At 42.4% G+C, this 15205-nt stretch overlaps 1 protein-coding gene across 21 annotated transcripts in view; it reads right to left on the minus strand.

Moving 5' to 3' along the window:
- The window catches only part of RBMS2 (RNA binding motif single stranded interacting protein 2), an 82362-nt gene that overhangs the window by 19924 nt on the left and 47233 nt on the right, over positions 1-15205 (minus strand). For all 21 annotated transcript variants that reach the window (XM_060412960.1, XM_027967581.3, XM_042247070.2 and 18 more), the window contains 4 exons: positions 7961-8127; positions 3309-3367; positions 2385-2476; positions 826-983 (listed from right to left, as the gene is read on the minus strand). In XM_060412960.1, coding sequence (XP_060268943.1) covers positions 826-983; positions 2385-2476; positions 3309-3367; positions 7961-8127 — 476 coding nt within the window. The remainder of the gene's footprint in view (positions 1-825; positions 984-2384; positions 2477-3308; positions 3368-7960; positions 8128-15205) is intronic.

The raw sequence follows: 15205 nt of genomic DNA on the forward strand, positions 1-15205 counted from the left end.
AGATCTTCCATCTAATCCTGCCTATCTTGAAGCCGCAAGGGCAAGGGCTCTCCTCTACCACCCACTCCTGAGACCTTGGGCAAATCACTTCATGTTGAGAACTTGGGTTTTCCATAAAATAGAGAATTAATATTTATTTCAACAACACTATAAGGAACTATATTCCAATTTTTTTAAAATTAAAAAAACTACATAAGTAAAAACTCAAACTGTATAGTTAAAATTGAATTTCATTGCATTTACTATCAATAAAACTTATTTTTTTAATAAAAAAATATTTATTTCATAGAGTAAATGAGATAAGACAGACAGAGGTTCGCTCAGTCGTGTCTGACTCTTTGCAACTCCACAGACTGTAGTCTGACAGGCTCTTCTGTCCATGGAATTCTCCAAGCAAGAATACTGGAATGGGTTGCCATTCCCTTCTCCAGGGGATCTTCTCAACCCAGGGATAGAACCTGGGTCTCCTGCATTGCAGGCAGATTCTTTACCATCTGAGTCACTAGGGAAGCCCAAATGAGATAATAGGATGAGAAATACTCAGGAAACTAAAACAGGATACAGAATTATAATCTTTTATTCTGCTTAGTTCTAGATCAAAGGAACAAAGGCTAGAGTAACAGGAAATAGTGGCGAAAGCATAGATTTGAGAGTAAACAGTTTTTTTGAGTATTGTGACTTATAATTAAATGAACTTTTGATTTACTGTCAAGAACTTTTGGCCAGTATTTTGGTCCTGGGGGTAGCAGGACACAGACTTTCTGATGACCTTCTATGTGACATTCTTTATTAACGTCATCATTTGCCACTTTTGGCATCCCTCACCTGGCAAAGCCAACCCCTCTGCTGGTCCCACTGGTGTCTCGAAGGATTCTAGTGGAGATAACCTGGCCAAAGGGCTTCAGCATCCCCTCCAGTTCTTGCTCATCCATTGACAGTGGGAGGTTTGAGATGTATAAATTCGTGGGGTCCTGCTCCTGTTGCTACGGAAATAAAAGTGAAAAAATGAATTTCGTATCTCTTAACCCTCTCCCAACCTCAGCCGTTATTCACAAAATGACATTTCAGAAAAGAGAGAGGAGGAAGGGATGACTGAACAAAGAGAATCTTAGCAACTATTTTAACACCTAGTCCCACTACCATGGGTTATGCATTATATATTGAGTCTAGGCTTAAAACCACACAGATCTACTATTTCTAGCACTGTACGAGCCTATAAGACAAGTCATGGACGAAGTTTTGGGCTGTCGCTTTAAGAACCAGGCAGGGCAGTACTCCTCTCTCCCAGCCGGCAGCCTGTCCCAGAGGCTGGATTCTCCTGGACTGCCTCGCTTCCAGGGTTGGATTGTTTTGAGTAATCTCCCTCCCCCCTCTTCCGGCCACAGCAGACTCCTCTTAGTAGCAGGAATGTCTGTACACTCCCTGATGGAGGGCACGCTAGAAGAAGAGAGAAGGGAAGTGGGGGGGCTACACCAAGAGCCAGATGTACAGCGCACGGGGTCATCCCAGAAGTTCCAGTCTCACAGGAAGTCTGAAGTCACTCCAAAGTCAGAGGGGTTTTCTCCAGAAAGAAGAGGTGAGAGAGCACCTCCAGGGGGCAGACTCTGTAAAATGGCAACAACTGCCCGGTGCTGCTAAGAATTTAAGCAGTCACTCTGCCCTAGACAGCGGGTCAGCTGCAACCTTCCTCCCTCTTCAGCCTTTCCTTTCAGGCTTCCTTTTCCTTCAACCATTACAGGAAAGGATGGCTGGCAGGCCTGCTGCATCAGCCCCTCTCAGGTATTCACAATGACCTTAAAAAGGCAAGAGGGTAACTCCACCTAAGAGAAGAGGGAAAAGTCTCTAGCTTTCTAGTAGCCTAAATGAAAAGAAAACTTGCAGACAGATGGGAGAAAGGAAGGGACAGTTTCCTTTCTCTCTGTGGTGTCTACACCCCTGACACCCTACATACCACCCGCCCCACCCCCGCCCATTCCTACAGGAACAGTGCTGGGAGGTGGAAAGCATTATTCTGAACTTTGGAGTTGCACAACTGGCTGCTTCAGAGAATGTTGCAAAAATACCACAAGCTGTTTGGTAGCCAAGTGGGACCAGGGTGGAGACAGGGAAACACCTGGAGGAAGGGAAGAAGCCTCTGGACCCTCTTGCCTGCTTGTAACATTTGATGAGAGGAAGAGAGATGACAGAGCTACCTGCCATGGGTTCTGAATACCGCCTTCCTCTAGCAGCAGAGGCACTCAGTGGGGCCCTGGTTGAGACTACATTTAGTCAAAACGCACTGCAGGAAGCCCCTGCCCTTCAACCACGTGGCTCTTAAGTCCTCCGGACACCTTGGAGGCTAACTGCCACCTCTCAGAGGAACAGACGTGGGGCAGTACCCTTACCTTGGCCATCTGAGCTTGTACACCACTGGCCTTCAGTGCTGTTACCGCTTTCTGAGCTGCTGAAGGGCTGTCAAAGTCCACAAAACCATAGCCTGGAACAGGGAAACAGAGTCACTGGGAGGCAGCAGGTGGAAGGGAGGTAGGAGGCCCCGGCTTTTCAGGAAACAGAGGAAGAGTTACGACCCACATAATAGAAGTGGCAGGGAGGAAGAGAGCTCAAGAGGTTTCAGGTGGTTTTCCATGGGCTCCCCAAACCCTGTGAGATTTGGTCTACTTTATAGCTAAGAATGCCAAGGGCCATGAGGTCTTTGTAGTATCCTTGCGTTCCTCCCTCTCCCCTAAGAAAAACCCAAGAACTAGGCTCCCCTAGTAACTCATGGCCCCCTTCTATTTCCAGAAGAACTCCCTCCTCTTTTCTAGCCACATCCCAGAAATGCTAGGCATGTAGGAAATACAGCCTCTCCACTGCAGACAGCCAGCCACCTGCTAGAAGAAGCCCCTCCTCACCCCAGCGTCCAGCCCCTTCCCTCTTTCCTTCTCCACCTAGAATTGCTCAAAACCCCAACAAAATCAAGTTGCCCAATCTAAAAGACATAAAAGACATTTACAGTGCTTTGCTAAGTAGAAATAGTCTCACGTACTCATATCTACCATCCAATCCAGGGGAACAGGACACAAAGGCGCAGTCAAAGGACTCAAAGGCACTCTGTGCAGGCTGCTAGCCTTGGGTCCCCCAAACAGCATTTTTAGCTCAAGCTCTCTGGTCACCAAAGAATCTAAATACCTACCTGACTTTCAAGCCTGAACCCCTGAGAGACACCACCCTGGTACTGGAAACCAGGGGCCTGAAGCAGTGAGGGATGGAGGCAAGCGAGGGCCTCACCTGCAGCTGTTCTCCACCAGCAGGAATAGCTGTACTCTCACCTTTGCATTTGTTTGTGGTCTTGTCCAGGATGGCTTTAGTGGAGACAATCTTGCCGTATCTAAGGGAGAGGAAAATACAAAGTGATAATCTGGGGGCAGGGGTTTAGACGAGGACAGAGGCTGCGACATCTAGAGGAATCCATGCCCTGTCTTCACTCCCACTAGGAAAAACTGTCCTTGCTCAATCCTTAGCAATAAGAACAAATGAATTTAAAATGTCACACCTCTCATATAAACCTATCCCCCAAAGGCATCTACAAGAAATAAGGTAACTATAGTCACTACACTATCAACACATTTCTCTCTTCTCCCCCAAGTAAGACTCAGATACCAGTTAGAAAGAGACTACTGTCTTTTTCGGGGGAAAGAAGCTTGGTGACATCCATTCAGCAGTGTGCAAGGGCAGAGCTCTGGCAAGAATTCCCTGAAGACTAAAAGTAATCCTTGATATTACTTATCTTCCTTTGGACAAACAGCATTTCTCCCATGAAAATCTATTTCTCTTCTCTAATGTCCCACTCCTCACTCTTCTACTGGCCCCCTGACTGAAGGTCAACTTAAGCCAAACTGCATTTATTCAAATCCTGATTCTGCCACTTAGCTATGTGTGATCTTGGACAAGTCATTTAATCTTTCTGTGCCTCAGTCTCACCATCAGTAAAATGGAGAGAAGATTGTTGGGAATATGAAATGAGATCATGAATACAAAGCACTAATGTCTACCAAAAAACACCTGAACATTGTTAATTGCTATTATTATAATATTACATCCAAAGGACCTCAACATTTACCCAAATGGCTCTCTCTGGGGCTTTAGTGTCTAAGACTTCTCTCTTTTCGGCCGTGCCATGTGGCTTATGGAATTTCAGTTCCCCAACTAGGGACTGATTCTAGGGCCCTAGCAGTGAGAATGCCAAGTCCTAATCACTGGACTGCCAAGAAATTCCCTGATTTCTATCTGTCAAGATCTCAGTGTGTTAGGGAGGGGACTGAGCATTAGACTAAATGCAATAGCTGTGTTAAGAAAATTACCTAAAACTTGATAAGGCAAAATGAGGATTTCACCTTCTTTCAATGTCATTCTGGAACACTGTCTACAAGGCCCATTCAAGGTATATTCTATTATCGAGAAGGATGTTTCTCTGGGTTGCTATTTATTACTGATGAGGCTCAGATTTTATGAAGATACATATTACAGATTTTTATCTAGTAGAGATACAAGTAATTTTTGTCCATTAGAAAAGATAATCCCAAAGGTTTCTGTTTTACTGTTCTAAAGGGTATGAAGCACTTTTCTCTGTAACCTAATCTTATTCCAACTTTCTTCCTTCAGTACCTATCGATACTCAGTCTCTCAAATGCTCTTTGAACCCATTCTTACCATTCTGCTAGTTCCCTCATTAATGAGGAAAGTAAATATTTGGCATAGGCTCACCTATATTTGTAGGAGCGTTATGTTCTTCAACCTTTTAAAATTATACTTTAGCCATGTGGGGTCCTGTGGAGTTCCCCAAACTTGTGCACAGTGGAGTATCACTGTTCCGGGATATATTAGAAGTGTTCTACTAGAAAGAAGTCTCTACATTCTACTCCAGGAGGGTGAACCATATTAGACAGACAGAAAAGAAATCACTAACAAAGTCAGGAGTATAAAATTTAACTGGAAACAGTTGGCAGGGACTGAATTACCTGAAACAAGAATTTTTTTTTCCTACTTTTCCATCCCTAAAGAACAGATGACGACTGATGTATTTGCTTTGCTCCTTGACAGCCCCTGACTGTTCTAGTGGGGCTCTGTGACCCTCGGATTAGACAGAATAAGCCAAGCAGGGCCCTGGAGGCTGGAGTAGATGTGATCCTAACCCTTCTGGGCTGCATACTTGGATTCTTCCCCAAATTTAGGCAAGAGAAGGGATGAAGGAGACTGCGAGCTGGAGAACACACATGCTGCTATCTCCACCCAGGCCCTAGGGTGGGGCTCGCGGGGTCTGAGCAGCCTGAGACACTGAGCTCAGAGTTTCCACTGCAGCTGGCAACAGTTGGATCATGCTGCTTCCTCCGTGGAAGGAGCCCTCCGAGAGAGAACCAGGAGTTCCAGTTCCAGACTCCACACCTCTCTTTCCTGCCCACCAGGGCTTAGGATCCAGCAACGCCTACTTCCCCTACAACCTAGAGAGATAGCTGGGACAAAGGCAGGAAGTCCTTCTATGCATGGGAAACACCATTCACAGAGAGGTTTATCTCCCAGCTCACATGCCTGTGAGGGTTCCACCCACCTGCTCTTCTCAGCTTCCCTTTCATCATAACTCATCTAGCACCTATTTTTCTTCTGCGGCACTCCCACTTATGGTCCCCTCCTGGGCTCCTTACTCCCATCCTATATACCAACACTGATTATTCTCATCCCTCAGACACAACAGAAGGTAAGGCAACTATCGGTAAGGACAAAATAAAAGCCTTAAAGTATAGTGAAGTAGAATTGAGCTTTTCCTCTGTCTTGTGGAGTCATAGAATTGATTTCTGTAGCACACTATATTTAGTCCAAGAAACAAAGGGTAGAGAAATCAAGGAACTAGATTGATATAGTACTCTTTTCCTTCATGTGCTAAGTCACTTTAGTCGTGTCTGACTCTTTGCGACCCGATGGACTGAAGCCTGCCAGGCTCCTCTGTCCATGGGGATTCTGCAGGCAAGAAGACCGGAGTGGGTTGCCATGCCCTCCTCCAGGGGATCTTCCCAACCCAGGGATCAAACCCACGTCTCTTATGTTTCCTAAAGACATTCTGGCCTATTCCCTCAAAAAATTACTAGTCCTAGACCAAGTCCCCTAAGTTCATTTAAATACCCTTCTAACAAGGTAAGCCAAAGGATCCAGTGTTATACACATATCCAGCCTTTAGAGACTGGGTCTGTGCAGCCTGGTGCAAACAGAATTCCAAAACCACGACTTCAGAAGACTAAGGGATTTATAGAGTACCTCTGAGGCCTTGGATGTTCAGCCTCTCCAGGATTTGGGACAGCTGGCACACGCATATACTATTGTGGGAGTTTGTATCAGTTTGACCACTTCAGAAAATTGTTTACTAGTATCTACAAAAGCTGAACAAATGTATACCCTATAATTTAGCAATTTTACTCCTAGTAACATAAGTGTATATACACATGCAACAAAAGTCTTGCACAAATTCAGAGCAGCACTATTCATATCTGTAACAGTCACATACTGAAAACCAACCCAGTATCTCGCAACAGTAGAACCAGTAAACAAACTGTGCTATATTCCTATGATGGAATTCTAGAAAGCAAGAAGAATGAACCAAGTTTTGCTACAAGCAACAACGTGGATGCATTTCACAAACACTGAGAAAAAGAAACTAGACATAAAATGGTATGTGCCATATCATTATATGAAGTTCAAACAAGCCACATTAATCGTTCAGAGGTCAAACAGTAGATACCTTTGAGGGCAGGAGAGAGATTGTCACAGGGAGGTGGGCTTTTGTTTTGTTTTGTTTTTTTCTTTTCTGGAGGTGGGCTTCTGAAGAGCTAATAATGTTCCACTGATCTGCGTTACAAGGGACTCTTACAAGGATGTGTTCACCGTATGAAAATTCACTGTTCTATAAGCACTTATGATTTGTACACTTTTCTGTATGCTTGTTATACTTCAACAGTTTTAAACAATGGTAAATTTAGGAACTTTCCTGGTGGCCCAGAAGTTAAGAATCCACCTTCCAATGCAGGGGACGTGGCCTTGATCCCTAGTAAGGGAACTAAGATCCCACATGCCTCACAGCAACTAAGCCTGAGTGCTGCAACCACTGAACCCACAGGCCACAACTAGAGAACCCGTGCTGCAACTGAAGACCCCGTGCACTGCAATGACGATCCTGCTTGCTGCAACCGAGACCGGGCACACCCAAATAAATAAGCTTGGTTTCTCCTTCCCTGTTAGTACTCCCATCCTTCCAGCCTCTAATCACGCCCCCACATAAATGATCTGAAACACATATTTTTCTGCTACATAGAATTGAGCTGGCATCTCTGCATGCTTGCAATTTTTCCGGCTTTCCTAACTGGGCTAATTCCACAGTAGTTATCTCTACCTCGTGACTCAAGTCTATGCAAGAGAACCCCAAAGATCTTTAGGGGGTAAATACCAGGTGACAACTCTTTCTTCATACTCCTCTTTATCCACTAGTTTGAGGGCCCCTCTGGGTCCCTGGAAATATCTCTAGCAGCAGAAACTCTCCTAAGAGCATAATTCAATTTAGTCCCACTTTCTTCTATCCTCATTGCCAACTCTATCTTCTGATCAATATCTTCAGAGATATTGAGCATTTCTATTCAAGGTGTAAGGCTAGAAATCTTTCCACTAAGACCATCAGTTCTGGATACATGCTGGAAACAAACTCATATACTAACCAGGCTTTCTAGGTCAGGCTGATCTGGCTTTCTTCAGGGAAACATGTGAAAAGTTTTATATATTGGCAGTACACAGAATTTCTTTAGGAGGGGTTGCTGAGAAACCTTGTGAAAATAGGGGTAGAAGCAAAATAATACTGCATTTCAGGATAAGAGGATCTGGTAAGAGGCCAGCATCACCAAATCTGTACTGTCCCTGAAACCTATCCACATGTGCCCCAACTTACGACTGACACAACTTCACCAGGTCCTGGTCAGTAGTGCTTGGCTGCAATCCCCGGATGTAGAGGTTGGTCTTACTTAGCTGGTCATTTGCAGCGCTCACACTGCTGCTGTTAGGGGTACTGCTGCTTGGACTAGGTGGTGCCATTTGCTGAGACAACGACACATATGGCTGCAGGGAGACACGAAGAGCAAAAGGTCAGAAAAATCATACACTTAGATGCTCAGGAGTGAGGAAGATCTTGGCCCCTTGGAAAGAATGATTCCAAACCCGAACAGCAATGAAGTCATAGAAGAGTTTTAAAAAAAAATGGAAAAAAAAAAAACAAAAAAACCCTAGAGGAATTCTTCTCTGAATAAGAAAATATTTAACTGTCCTTTCACGGAAAATGAGAGGTCAAAATATGTTTGCTAAAGGTTTAGAAAAAAGATACTTTGTGATAGAGAAGCGTTCTTACTATATAGATGCTGGAAATACAATTGATGTATGCCTCTTAAGTAAACTGTAATGAGACAAGATTAATAAAAATCTAAGTTCTATTCAAAAATGACAGAGAAGAAGAAGAAAAAAAAAAAAAATGACAGAGAGGAACTAGTAATTTACCAAATCAAGAAGGTATAGAAATGCAGAACACAGATTATTCATAGAACTGTAGAATATGAAAACTGCCAAATACTTGCAGGAGTTTGAAAATTATTATACACTTCGACAAATAAAATGAAATACTAATTATCGTGCCAGGTAGTAAAAAAAAAAATGAAATTTTTTACTCTGCTAATAGGGGTTTAGTCATAAGTTCTTTACAATCATATTTTAAAGGTTCAAATATGAATGAATACTAGATAAAGTATGGGTAAGGAAATCCAAGATTTGGGATGAAACATCTGTAATTTTTCACTACGGATACCAGGACAGGCAACCAGACTTTGCTACGCTTTGGGGGTCCTTCTGTTAGAGAAAAACTACCAGGTTGACTAGAACAGGGATTCATTCTTTCCAGACATATTTTATATCCTTATGCTCTAATCAAGCTTCTAGTGTATACAAATATATGGTTCATAATATTCTAAATTTGCATTTGTTAGTTACTAAGTCATGTCCAACTCTTTTGCAATCCTATGGACTGTAGCCCGCCAGACTTCTCTGTCCATGGGATTTTCCAGACAAGAATACTGGAGTAGGTTGCCATTTCCTCCTCCAGGGGACCTTCCCAACCCCAGGGATGAAACCCTAGTCTCCTGCATTGCAGGCAGATTCTTTACTGTGGAGCCACTGAGGAAACCCCCAAATTTGCATAACTACCTATAATGTGGTACACTTTACTATATCATACTCAAATTCCAATTCTCCCTTGGCTTAAAGCACTTTCCAGTACAGATCTATTTGGAATTACTTTCCTATAAAATGCCAGTTTCATCTCCAGGGCTTCCCCTACCTGCTTTCCTTTGGTAGCGGTGGCAGTAAGAGACTGGAGTGGTAATGAAGAGAAAGAGATACATAAATATCAAAGAGGGGAAACCTTCCCCCAAATACTCTTAATGTAATATGTGCCTCTTATATTTCATGCCTCTGACCTTTAGAAAACTCTTAACATAAAAATCTTTGCTCAGGCTAAATATGTTGAAGCAAGTATTTCCCTATTTCTGCCATTAAAAAAATGTGCAAATACACATTTGCATCCACTTGCAAATACGCTGTTCACTCCTTAGCTCCATACTACAGCGAAGAAGAAACTCAATACCACATTCTGGAATGGCCCAAAGACTCATGACCTACTGCAGCTCTTGATATACCCTATCTATTTCCTATCCCTGCTCCCCTCTCTTTGCCAGCACTCATACTAGGATTTTCCATACAAAACAGTCCACATGCTGGTGGAATATGAATTATTATTCCTCTGTGGTGGCAGTGACAGTCAACAAGGGCAGGGCAAGGCATGTGTATTTTTTAAGCAACTTTCAGACAACAAGACAAAAACAGAGCAAATAAACCTAAAAGTCATACATCCAGTGCTAGAAATGGCAGTGCTTAAGAACGATGTTGAAATCGCCAGTGAATCAGTAGATATGTAATAATAATCAAATACTAGTGGTCAAGACCTCCCCCACTGTCACTACTACGGTAAGTGCACCGTCTGATTTAAAGGCAAGAAGATTATGACCTATATTCTAATCATGAGTGCTTCTGAGTTCAGAATAAGATCACTGCTAGAGGTCATTCGCTAAGACATGCCCTTCCTCTTAGCTGAGAAAGCCAAGCTGCTTCTTCTAAATATAAGATTCTAGGGAACTCCCTGGAGGTCTAGTGATTAGGGCCCAGTGCTTTCACTGCTGGGGCTGGGTTCAATCTCTGGTTGGGGAACTAAGATCCTCCAAGCTGACGGTGTGCAGCAGCCTCACGCCCCGGCAACCAAGCAGTATGAGTCTAGGCCTGGGGATGACAGCGGCGCCGGCAGTACAGCAGCAGCAGAAGCAACTCCAGCAGCATCGCATCAGGCACCAAGCACAAGTACACGAGATCACCCATCTCAGCCAGAGTTCACCCATGCCCTTTCCCAGTGTGAGAGAATGTTCCTAAGAAGAACCATCAATGATGCTAGGACTGTCCAAAGAAGAACCAAGGGTTATTGAGGAAAGAAAGAAATCGAAAACAAGTTACTGGTTTGCTACCATGGTTATAATCTTGGTTTTAACAGTAAGGTCTTAGCCATAATCTAAAAATATGACTTAGTCATTAATTAAAAAAAAAAAAAAAGGCCAGAAAAAAAATGCAGTTCAGAAAAAAATTTTTTTTCTCTCTTGCTGTTTCCAAATAGCTTCTGAAACTGCTATGCAGGTTTGGCTTCAAAGAGAAAAAACAGAAAAATACTCTCTTTTCAAGAGAATTTACGAAATAAAGTTGAGCAAGGCTCTAAGGAAAGCTTATTTGGCTTCCCAAAAGAAACTATTTGGAGAGAGAATACTAACTAAACTAATGATCCATGTTTACCTATATATGTAAAAGAGAAAAGGGTAATACATATGAGAGTCCAGAGGACTGAGATATTTTTACTGGGGGTGGGAAGGGTAGGATAGAATTGTCTTCCTTGTCTCCTTGTCTGAAATAGTCCTCTGAGGCCACTGGTCCTCTGTCAGGGCCTAAGCCAGAAAATGAAGAGCAAGATTTGAACTCTTTAAAGCAAGGACCCTCAGATTTGGCCTAGGATCTTAAGACACCTGGGATGGTATTAAATTTGCCTTTAGAAATAAAGGATGTAGCAAAGAAATATGTAAAGTTATTCCATAGACGAGGGTAGGCATGAGCCATGTTATGAAGGAGATTTAATTCTGGAAGTGACTGGGAAACATTACTAAGTTTATTATAAGCTGAGAAATGACATGATATCATATATTTAAGAAAGTTAACACTGGCTGCATTATCCCAGCTGGTTCAGAGGGGTAGCAGACCAAACACAGTGAGACTAATTAGGAGACATTAGACATGAAGGGAGGTCAGTGAAAATATAGGAGTTAAATTCACACTTGCAGGGGTGGGCCTGTGCGGCGCGGGGCTGGAACCTGCGGGATATCCCCATGGCCTGAGCCAGGGCTGACAGCGGCAAAACACCGCAGGCCCGGGCTCTCCTGCAGCAGCGCCTGCATGCCTGGCTGCGAGTACGCCAGGCCGAGGGCGATGCTGAGGCAGAGTGGGTGGAGGCTCACAGAGGATTAGTGATCTGCTGTGCTTTCTCAAGGGCGCTGATAAAGAACTTCTTCCCAAAATGGTTAATACACTGTTAAACGTGAAATTAAGTGAAACAGAAAATGGCAAGCACATCTCTATATTGGATCTACCTGGCAACATTCTTATCATCCCTCAAGCCACCCTTGGTGGGAGAGTGAAAGGAAGAAGCATGCAGCATCGCTGTAACTCTGGAAAAGAAGAGGGGTTAGAACTTGATTCCCAATTTGTGAATCTGTGTAAAAAAGAATTAGCTGCTAATAGCAAGTGTGCTGAAGCTGGGCTTGCGGCGGAACACAGCACTTACGGCAATAGGCAGGTGTTATCGTACACACACCTAATTGAGTTTTGAAGTTTCTACAGTCATAATTAGATTCCCTAGTCCCTTCTTCTTGAGTACACTAATCTGAAGCATTTTTAGGTAAGAAAATCCTGGGTCCCATCCATAACTCTGCAGCCTCCTAACTGGATGACCTTGCCAGTCACCTAAACTCTAGATCTCAGTCACTTTCCATCCCACTTTCCTCTACACTGACACTCAAAAATTTGACAAATGCCTTCTCTTCACTTTATGGTCACTGATAAGAACATGGAAATGTTCCTAGAGAGCTTATTTAAGCATTTTGCAATGAATCATTTTGTACAATCAAGAAAAGTATATTTCTTATGCCCTCAAACGTATGTAGTATGTAATAAAAATAACTATTTGTGTTAAAACTAGGTAAAACCCAGCACAAACCAATTACAATTTTGTAAAATTTGTTTTAATATTTCAGATTTCTGTATTTTGAATGAAAGAATATGCAATTTACTATTCCTTTTAATACTACCTATGAAAATGTAATGCAGAAATATTATTGTACATTTTAATATTACTTTCCAAGGATATCCAAGTGCTTTAAATCATTTTAAGAGTCTTTAGTTGATACAGGAACAGGGAATGGGGGACTAAAAGTTGTGTTTGTTTAATATTCTGGGTTAATACTCTGTTTCTCAGTTTTTTACCAAGAGTGAATGTCACACTGTCTGTCTCTGGTTTTTAAAAGTTACTGTTTCATTAAATTAGTGTTCATAAATTTTTTAGGAAGTTCTTTTCTTGTTAAATTGCTATATAATAGGAATAGAAAGGGAAGCTCTCTACTGGAATTACTTGGAAAAAAAATCAAACTTGCAGAATGGGAAGTGATCTGCTTGATGCATATATGTGAATGCTTTTAGAATAAATACTGGTTAATTTTATTCATTTAATAAACATTTAAATACCTTAGAAATACTATGCAGGGAAGGCCTGAAAAGCATAGTAATTAAGTGTTGGAGAGCCTTAAAATTTGATTTCTCAGCTAAAAGTAAACACAGCGCCTTAGAAATGTAGGCTTATGGAGTAGGTATTAACGCTTTTAGAAAGTTCTAATATTGCACTAATTCCTGGGAAATGGAATAAATTCAGCTGTGATCCCTAAAGACGGGAGGCAATCTCAGGGCAAGGACTTTATGGCTTTGGATCTTCCAGTGAAACTCAGATACCTATGGGCAGCAGGTTACCAAGGCAAAATAGAGAACACTGGCTGGACTGCAAAGGTGAACGGACTCAATGTAAGCGCCAGAGGACAGCAAATTTAAGGCTGGCTGGAGACTAGAATCTCTCAGTAAAAGGTGTGTGGGAACACCAGCATGGGGAGGACTTGGCTGCTTCCAAGAAAGACCACTCTCCTTGCAGAGTGAACGGCCACACACGAGAGCTGAAGGAAGGCAGAGAAGGTAGGACAAATGAGCTAATGGATAGGGACTGAGCACGGGGCTCAGCACACAGCAAGGACAAACTGCCAGTTACAGTTATTCTTTTAGAAGCTGGAATCGTTTAAAAAATGAAGTTGTTCTATAATTAAAGGATAAAATCCTTCCTTTCAGAATATAGATAACTCACCCAAATTGAGCTATTATCTGTCTTCAGAAACTTGATGCTTCCCCTAGCAGTTCTTAAGGATCCAGGAAAATTCTGGAGAGATGTTTTTATGGAAAGCACATGAAGAGATATGAGGTTAGGAGGCAGGCAGTGAGTGGGTCCTAACCATCTTGAGAACTACCTCTCTCTGACCACCTCGACAGTTACTTATGTCTAGATTATAAAACAATTCCTTCTGCTTTGTTCTTCTTTTACTAAGGCTGAGACCTTTAAGATTAAATATTGAAAAGACTTTAGTTTCTTAAAGACTGGTGGGATTAAAGATTGGTGGGGTGGTATTTAAAGGATGATTAGAGAACTATGTTGTAAAAATATCCTGTAAGAATCTCTGGGGCAGGATAATCTGGGGAAGGGCTTATAGCACGGGGATAAAGAAACATATAACTCCTTCATCTTCATCCAGAAAAAGAAAAAGCAAACTCCCCTCTTCCTGTAGCAGGAACTTTATGTTTCCTGTCTTGCTGAGTTACAGGAAACGAGGAGACAAGAGTGTGTTCTTCCTTCTGCTCTCTTGCAAGAGATCACAATGGTAGCAGAGATTCAAAGCCTACTTCCCAAGCACTAAGTTTTCATCAGATCTTTAAGAGAATGATCTACTCAGATGAGTCACTTGCTAATTAAAATCTAATGCAAGTAAAACACTGTCTTTATTCTGAAAATAAGGTTCTCAGATCAACTGTTCACTTTGCCTGGTTTAAGAAAATTCACAAATCCTATATCCACTCATTTGCTATCAAAGTCATCCCCATCCTGAGCCCTTAACTTTATTATCAGCAGAGTCGGAGAAAATTCCACCCCATGTCTAGTGCCCAGCTAAGTTCCTGGCACAGAATATATGCATGGATATTTACTAAAAGGAGTAAAACAAATTTAGGGGGTTTGCTAACTGTGTATCATCTTAATAAACCCCTAAGAAAGTCTCACAGACACATAATCCAGTGGCCTGACATCGAAATTCCTATTACAATACGAATATTGATGATCCACAAGACAGGTTTCTGGAGGCAGTGGTCTCTGGGACATATAACACATCTGATCATTTTTATCTAACACATTATTTCCTGAGTTCTCTCATGTCTCCTAATAAAGTCCACTTTCCCTGCAAAGTATCAATCCTCCTAATATTCACTCATGAGGCCCTTTGCATTATTTGAATCATTCAATAAATATATGAATGCCGAATACGTGTAAGCTCTGCTTGATGCAGTGGGGACTCATAGGTGAATAAGTGTATAAGTGAAATATTTTATAATAAATTTAAACACATACCCACAAGAAGCCATTGGGATTCCCTGGTGGCTCAGAGGGTAAAGGGACTGCCTACAATGCAGGAGAGCCGAGTTCGATCCCTGGGTCGGGAAGATCCCCTGGAGAAGAAAATGGCAACCCACTCTAGTATTCTTACCTGGAAAATCCCATGGACGGAGAAGCCTGGAAGGCTACAGTCCATAGGGTCACAAAGAGTCGGACACGAGTGAGTGACTTCACTTTCACAAGAAGCCACTAAGTAATTCACAAACCAGAGCATACAACCTAGATAACTAGCAGAACAAAATGTGTGTGCTT

Source organism: Ovis aries, chromosome 3, assembly GCF_016772045.2.
Source record: "Ovis aries strain OAR_USU_Benz2616 breed Rambouillet chromosome 3, ARS-UI_Ramb_v3.0, whole genome shotgun sequence".
NCBI classification, from domain to species: domain Eukaryota; kingdom Metazoa; phylum Chordata; class Mammalia; order Artiodactyla; family Bovidae; genus Ovis; species Ovis aries.